The sequence below is a fragment of the Oculina patagonica genome, chromosome 4, assembly GCF_052425735.1.
Source record: "Oculina patagonica isolate OP01 chromosome 4, crgOcupat, whole genome shotgun sequence".
Taxonomy (NCBI): Eukaryota; Metazoa; Cnidaria; class Anthozoa; order Scleractinia; family Oculinidae; genus Oculina; species Oculina patagonica.
Window position 1 is genome coordinate 38220190 of NC_135761.1, and position 8180 is coordinate 38228369.

General features: G+C 37.8%; 1 protein-coding gene across 1 annotated transcript; it reads left to right on the forward strand.

Annotated features, from left to right (window-relative positions):
- Positions 1-2383: 2383 nt before the first annotated feature.
- On the forward strand, positions 2384-7342 carry LOC144648425 (uncharacterized). The gene is made up of 6 exons (XM_078507987.1): positions 2384-2825; positions 3613-3666; positions 4267-4320; positions 5106-5177; positions 5343-5425; positions 7271-7342. Exons 2-6 carry the CDS (start codon positions 3639-3641, stop codon positions 7340-7342), a joined length of 309 nt encoding a protein of 102 aa, XP_078364113.1. The 5' UTR covers positions 2384-2825; positions 3613-3638.
- The last annotated feature ends 838 nt before the right edge of the window (positions 7343-8180 follow it).

Sequence of the window (8180 nt, forward strand, 5' to 3'; positions counted from 1 at the left end):
CTAGAGCAAAGTTTTTCCTAAGGCAAAGCAAATGGCTGCGATGTCTTCAGTGATGCAGCTTTTCATAACGCGAAGACAGAATTATTGATTGGTTGTTGACCACAATGCGGAACTTTGCTACCCCGTTTAAAGAAAAGAGTAAAGAACTTAAAAATTGTAGTAGCCAAAGTAGTCATGATCATGCCTGAAGCAATGAAGAGTGATCTTTGCCATAAAAGTAAGAGAGATAGGGCACTTAGTAAGATCTTTGCTAAAGACAGAATTCACTCGAACATAGTGAACCGCTGGTCCGAGAACAAATAAACGCAAACTTCTTCCTTGGAAAGACAGCGGAAAGGTATCAAAGTATCTTGCAAGGATAAAGTGGTCGAGTTTCACGACTAATGAATCTACTGTGGTCCCGAAATCTATGTTTGCACCCGACGGTATGATGCTCCATTGTTCCGCAAAGAGCTCGTTTATGATAATTTTTTACAAGCATGGAGGTGAATCGCAGCAGAGAACGAACACGGCTACTCAGAATAACGAAGATGACACAATAAATGTGGACGCGGAGCCTTAACTGCAACTACGAGTCCCTGCTGTTGACGCTATGGCAGTACTGCAGTACCTTGATAGGTCAGACGGTATCAAAGACTGATCATAGTCACTGGCACTGGCCAGAACCACCATGTAATTGAACTTGGGTCGATTGCTAGCGCTCTTGGCAGTGCTAAAATTGCAGCTGCACTATGTGTAGCCTTTGAATACAACCGCTACTGTAGCGGGAGCGAATGAGAGGCGGCTTTATTCGCAGGCTAACATAACTGGAAGTTTTTTCCTGCGTGCTGAAAAGCCTTCAGAGACACATACAAGGACGTAATTAATGCTTTCGGATGTCTTGGAATGACGCTGTATCCAGAATAGAAGACAGCAATAATAATAGAGCAGTATGTTTGCCAGACTTTTTAGCTCAGAACAAGCATCTCGAATCATGATGATAAAGACCTCATGTGGTAGATGTGCAAAAAGAACAGGCTACCACCTACGCAGGGTGCACTTTATGAAGCAATTCTCTGTACCCAATACCAGATCATCGCTTTTAACAACGACAGAGTATGCAATCCTAAGTTACCACAGCCAGATGGTTACGGCTGGAAAAATTAGGGAGGAGGAATGGACGACTGTAAAGATGCGTAGAAAGTTCACCCACAAAACTTGTTACAATCTGAGAGGGGGAATGGGAGGGTCTGTAGACATATTACATATATTGAAAAGACGGTTTTTGCTAGCGTCACTAGACCATACAAAGCCTTTTAACTTCGTTAAATTGCCCAACGCCGGGATATTTATTGATTCCTACTGACATATCTTGGAAACTATTTGGCGAGGGGACGGGAGGCACTATGGTTCCAGGTCCGTTCCAGGTTCAATGAACCACAAGAAAATGCCGCCTCGATTTCATGGTCACGTGATTGAGACTATCCATATCAGTTAAGATATTCTTTTGGACATCTCAGTCTATCGAAACCGCTAATAATTATTCTAAAATACCAATAAATACCACATTTTTGTGAAGTTCATCATTCAGCCTCGTTTTCATGCTAAGCCAAATAGGCGATGTTTTTAAATTCCCCTTCTGAAGGCCTTTGCACGGGTTACAAGATTGCCAACAACATTTATCGTGTTCCTTAGGTCCCCCTTAACACTTCTAAACTAGTCGGCAAAAATCTTCACGAAAATCCCACGGGAATACGATTGCTCCCAGACTAAATACAGAATTAACTTTGCAATTGTTTCAGAAATGTTAACCACACCGTTATGAGCTATTAACTAATGTATGTGGCAAAATGCCACCGAACACAACTTTTTGAAATGGTAAAGAAATTCATTAAGACCAGTGTGGTAAAAACTCTGAAATAATTTCAAAAATGCTGGACACACATTCATTTATTTCACATATACTTGGGCCGAGTATCATGTCCACCATAAAGGGATTACCCATATACGACCGCTCTCATGTGGCTTTGATAGCTCAGTGGTAGAGCATTGCACTGGCAACGCAAAGGTCGTGGGTTCGACTCCCGCTCAGAGCCTGAAAATTTTTTTTCAGGTCTTCAGTAGTGTAAGGCCGCATTTGCATTTATCATATATATATATTTCACTGCTACTGCTGGACACACATTCATTTATTTCACATATACTTGGGCCGAGTATCATGTCCACCATAAAGGGATTACCCATATACGGCCGCTCTCATGTGGCTTTGATAGCTCAGTGGTAGAGCATTGCACTGGCAACGCAAAGGTCGTGGGTTCGACTCCCGCTCAGAGCCTGAAAAATTTTTTTCAGGTCTTCAGTAGTGTAAGGCCGCATTTGCATTTATCATATATATATATCTGAAATAATTGTTCGCAGATTAGAGAGAGATCTTTCTCATGCTGTTTCAAGAAACTCCCTGTACAGCTACACAATCTTAAAGACCTCCGCTCCATGCCAGCAGAAATTCTAAGATTTGAAGCCACCAAGAAAGGAGATACAAGTGGAATTCAATTCCAGCGAAAAAAATAAACGTCATCCTTAAACCAGGTGCCAAAGCTATGTAAGAAAAAAATGAGCGGTTGAGAAATGGGTCTCCTGCCACTTTAATTGCACATGAAGGGGAAACTATTGCTGACTTCCCTGAAGCTGGTGTGGCTAGAGTGAGAAACGTGGTATCAATGTTCGCTAGATGGCAAAGTAAAACTTTGTCTGCTGACTATTCAACACTATCCTTGATGTATATATATGCGTTTCAGGGGGTGGTGGCACTCAGGATTCAAAGTGAAGGAGTTTTTTTGTAGGGGGTAGGTATAAGTATTTTAAGTAGGGTTTTGGGGTTATTAAAAACAGTTTTCATGTTTGTTTTTTTTATGTGTTGTGTTGGCCCTTCCTGGGAAAGTCAATGTGAGAAAAGTGGTATGATTTTAATTTACTTTTTTGTGTGTGGGGGGATTTACTTTGTTCCAGGGAATTGTTGGTTTTGTTTTAACTTAGAATTATCTTTTTTGAGGTGTGTGTGGGGGGAGGGGGTGGTAATGTTTATTATTGCCCTTAGTTGATCATCCACGTTGCTATAAATCATGAATAGCTCACCCTTTGACAGGGTGTAAGGAAAATTTTAACATTTCTTTGTACTGGTAATGTAGGCATTTTACAATGGCAGAAAAAAAAAAAATTTTAAGTAACGAAACTACTTAAACAATCTGAAGATAAAAGGGATGCATGGAGAACATTCAATACACAAGACATAAATTACAACTTTCTCTTAATCATGAAGCCCTTTTACGCTTTACAAGTGGTCTTGCATTTCTTTTGCACATAAAATTTGTATGTGGAACAACCTGCGATATGAAACATCAAAGACCACACTGATATGCATGTCAAATGTTTCTTCCTGAATTAATCAATCAAGAATCCCATGGAGTATGGTTCTACTCAATTAATTTGTACTTGTACTAGAGTGCTTTCAAGGCTGTAGTAAATGTTTAATATCAATTAAATACTTTTATGCAAATAAAACGACCTTAAGCCCTTACTTTTGTGGATGCTATTTTGTGATGATTATTGTATCATTTATTATTCTCTTTATAGATCCCGCAGAGTCTGCAAGTGGACATATGACCAATGAAGCTTTACTGTCCAGTGGTAAGTGTGCATGAATACATTTACATTTATAACAGTGCTTGTCCAGTAAAAAGGAAACTAATATTTATTCGACATTGGAATAAGATAAAGACATTGTGCAGATTTTAATTCACACTAAAAATATTAGAGTTATCAATTTGGTTTTGTGGAAGGCTTTAGGTGGGCCAATGTTTTGTGCAATGGACTCTTCAGAGAGGGACGAAATGTTTGGTCAATAAGAGTTAAAATTTTCCAATAAAAGGGAGGATTTGTTTCTAGATCTGCTACTACTTTCAGGAGTTTTAAAGCCCTTTTACGCTTTACAAGTGGTCTTGCATTTCTTTTGTACATAAAATTTGTATGTGGAACAACCTGCGATATGAAACATCAAAGACCACACTGATATGCATGTCAAATGTTTCTTCCTGAATTAATCAATCAAGAATCCCATGGAGTATGGTTCTGCTCAATTAATTTGTACTTGTACCAGAGTGCTTTCAAGGCTGTAGTAACTGTTTAATATCATTTAAATACTTTTATGCAAATAAAACGAACTTTAGCCTTATTATTGTGGATGCTACTATGTGATGATTACCGTCTCTTTTATTATTCTCTTTATAGATCCCGCAGAGTCTGCAAGTGGACACATGACAACTGAAGCTTTACTGTCCAGTGGTAAGTGTGCATGAGTAAATTTACATTTATAACAGTGCTTGTCGGGTGTCTGGAAAACCCGAATAGCAAATAGTCGCGAATAGCGAATAGTACGAATAGTGCGAATAGTCGCGAATAGCGAATAGTACGAATAGTGCGAATAGTCGCGAATAGCGAATAGTACGAATAGTGCTAATAGCGAATAGTACGAATAGTGCGAATAACATGAAGGAGCATTCGAAAGCTTAATCGGGTTGATATAATAAACAAACCATTTTATTGCTACGGGGTAAAAAAAAATGACCCTCTGGGATTTGAACTCACGACCTCCCGATCCGCAGACTGGCACCTTACCGATTGAGCTAATCCAACAGACTCTGTAATGCATGTTGAATATATCCTATATCAATGTAATGGATATTGTGGAGTCTACTAAACTGCTGCGAAACTATAACAGGATCGCGAAACTATTTTCTATTGCTAGAAAGCAGATAATTTACTGTACTCTAAAGTAAATTTTTGTGCCATGAGTAATGATTTTGCCCCGCTTTAAGATTATTATTTTTGTCGTACTGCTGACATTCAGTTTAACCGTGAGCTATTTAAATTTGTCTTGCACCTATAAACCGCCATAAACATTAGTACTTTGGCCGTTTATTCACTAGAATGAAAACATTGTAAACTCCAGTGAAAATTAAATAAATGGGGAGCTCCGCTTTTAGGCATGCCTAAATCTAACAGAGTTTTAAACTAATATAAAACTCCTGTTTTTTAGCTGTTTCTTTTCTTTTACTTTTATATGCCAGCCAATAGAGACCCTGAGCGATCACCGGCTCGCCGCCCCCGTGGTTTGCCATGCTACGATCCGCCACGGCCAGGTGTGTATTATAAGGTATTTGCACTATCTAGGATGGCAAAATTTGCGTGATTACATAGCAGTTTGTTTCCTTAAATTAAAATTGATATACAACTTTCGTACGTAAATGATTCAGCGGATATTCACAAATGCAGTTAACTAATAGTTTGCTACTTTTACATTACAGAAAACTGTTGTTTACAGAAATCTGTTTCAAGTGTAATGGGCGTGGACATGTGGCCTACATATGCCCATCAAGAGAAGATGCAGGTAAATAACTTGTCCCGGGAACAGGGTATACTAATCACCCTTTTTACTCTGGAACAGGGTCAAATTTTTCCCCATTATCCTGATTAAACACAATAAAGTTTACCTACAAACTCCGTTCCTCTAATTGCTTATCTCCGAGCCACAGACGAGTGCCGAGCGCTTTAATTGAGATATATATGGAACAGGGTACCTATTTTGCAATGTTTATCAGTGTAACAGGGTAGCAAATTAAGCACTGTTAAGCTTTAATTTTCCTCTGGAACAGGTTCTGAGTCTCAGATACTCAGTGGCACACCCCCGTTGTAAATATTAGGGAATCCCCCCAGGAATGTTGTATAGTCAATATTCGCCATCATTATAGACACATCAGTCAAAAGATGAACACATCTCTAACATACATACTTCCGATTTCTACCTTGATTTTTGCGCCCATTTGATCATCCCCGTTAATAGTTAGAATCTAGAGTATCCCAGATGCATTAATTGCTGTCTGTCAAACAAGGACTTTGCAAACAAAACGTACATTATAATATTAATTTATTATGGCCTTCGTGTGGTTATGAAAAGCGTCTGGTAGTTTAAAGCGTTAGAGAAATCGTTTGAACTGTTTTCATACGCCGTTTTAGTCGTTTGGCAAGCCATGCCACTTCTTCACAGGACTTTAATAATGATCTACAAGGCACGTACCGACGGAACAGTTTGCGAAAGAACAATTTTTTTCTGATAACATGCAACGTGAACAAGAAAGCAAGAAGCAATCGACCCTTAAGACTTGGTAACCCCACCCTGCCACTTTAAGAACGAATATAGAAGTCATATTTTTATTTACCCCTTCCATCAACAAGTTTCCTCTTATCCCCCTTTAAGATTAAACCATCCCATAACCCCATAGACAGGATCCCCCCCCACCTAAGGATAAATTATGGAGGGTGGGGGTTCTAACGCCCCCTAACCCCTCCCTCTCCACAATGATTATCATTCTTACTTCTTTCATAGATCACGATCTCAAATGTTTTCGCTGTGGGGGGGGGGAGGGCACAAGAAGTATCTTTGCCCAGCCCCCCGGCCAAGGCCAAAAAGGCCAAAGAAAAAAAAAGGTATGGTTTAATTTATATCCAGCAGTTGTTAGAAAACTTGTTAGTCAGAAGGATTGTTTGATATCAATGTCACTAAAGGAATGCAGAGAATTTGAAATTTAGAAGATCGAAAATGCAATTTCATTTCCAGCATTCTGGGCATAAAAAAAATGATGTTGATCATGTGTCATGTTGTATATAAATGGCTCACTATCTTTTGTCGTCAAACTATTTTTTTTTTCCTTCTTCTCATGTCTACAAACAATTTATTTGAGCATTTTTGCATTTGCAAATAACCTTTTTCTCAGGAGTTTTGATCCTCTCCTCCAAAACAAAAATAATGGCCCCTCCTAATTAAGAGATGTTGACAAAGACAAAACTCCCACTCATGACCACACGTAGCATGAGGTCGCATGCGGATGATTAAATTCATGCAAGAACTGCAGATCTTTTATGATGTTTTAAATGTCACACAAGCACTGAGGATAAAACACTTAAATAATAAAAAACACCAACATTATGCTTACATAAGAATTACCAAAAACTCATGAAACTGAACAAAATACTTAGTACCCATATTTTAGCCAAAAAATACTGCATACCTTGGTTAAAAACACCTAAGATACCATATACTCATGTGTTATTTAAATTTGATTTAAATGTAATTAAAATCATAGATCCAATTCTTTGTCTGTTCATTGCCTTTGTTTCAAATTATTCCCTTTTTTTATTTTAAGTACACTACTTTACTTGTTTTCTTTTTCTGCAGAAGAAAACCCACAACAAACCGGGAGCGGAGGAGGAAAAAACGTTTTTGTTATTCACAACCATTGAGCTGTAGAGGATAATGATATTTTTGTTGAATAAGTGAAGAAATTAAAGTCGCAACAGTTTGTTGAAAATTCTTGCTTTGAGTCTTGTTTATATAATTAATCGTGGTTGGTTATTCATGTTTATCAACGATATACTGTCATTAAAATTAGCAGCCAACTAGAAATGTGTGGTTCCAGAAAAAATTAATACCCCCCCCCCCCAGCCCACCGAGGATTTTTCTAGTTTGACACCCCAAGGATTTTCCGTTCCAGAGGGTCTCCATACATGTGGATGAAAACGATACTTTTTACGGTAAACTTAAAATTTTAGTTAAATAATTATAAACATTTGATTTGCATTTGCGAACATCGTGTTCGATGTTAATTTTTATCGTTCATTAAAAATTGCTAGGTTAAGAATAAAACTGCTTGGTTATAAAAGATCAAAGGTCTACAACTAATTTTCAGAATATTTGCCAAAAGATGAACATGGAAAACGCCAAATGCATGCAAACGTGACCCTCCTAGTTAAAGTGTTAACATGCAAACAACACTATAAATGTATGTCATAAGATCTAATCATTTGAATCAATCATTAAGAAGATTTCATTCAAGAAACTTAAAGGTTGCTGAAGGTAAGGCATAACATTTTTTTTCAGATTTGCACAGTCAAGCTTGTAATTTATGCATAGTCAACACAACATATCAAATTACTTTACACAAGCGCTAATAATATTTAAGATTACATACCGGTACTTATTTCATCTTTTACGACAACACTTTTAAAATAAACTAAAATACACTTTAATCTCCGTTATGTTTTGGTACATTTAACTCAAGCTTGTTTAAATGATAAAAAGCAAACCA

Bases quoted from the DNA above. Each gene is read 5' to 3' on its own strand.
- LOC144648425 (XM_078507987.1), top strand. From the start codon at position 3,639: ATGACCAATGAAGCTTTACTGTCCAGTG. The intron at 3,667-4,266 runs GTAAGTGTGCAT...TTCTCTTTATAG, and splicing joins TGAAGCTTTACTGTCCAGTG to ATCCCGCAGAGTCTGCAAGT. The intron at 5,426-7,270 runs GTAAATAACTTG...CTTTTTCTGCAG, and splicing joins CCCATCAAGAGAAGATGCAG to AAGAAAACCCACAACAAACC.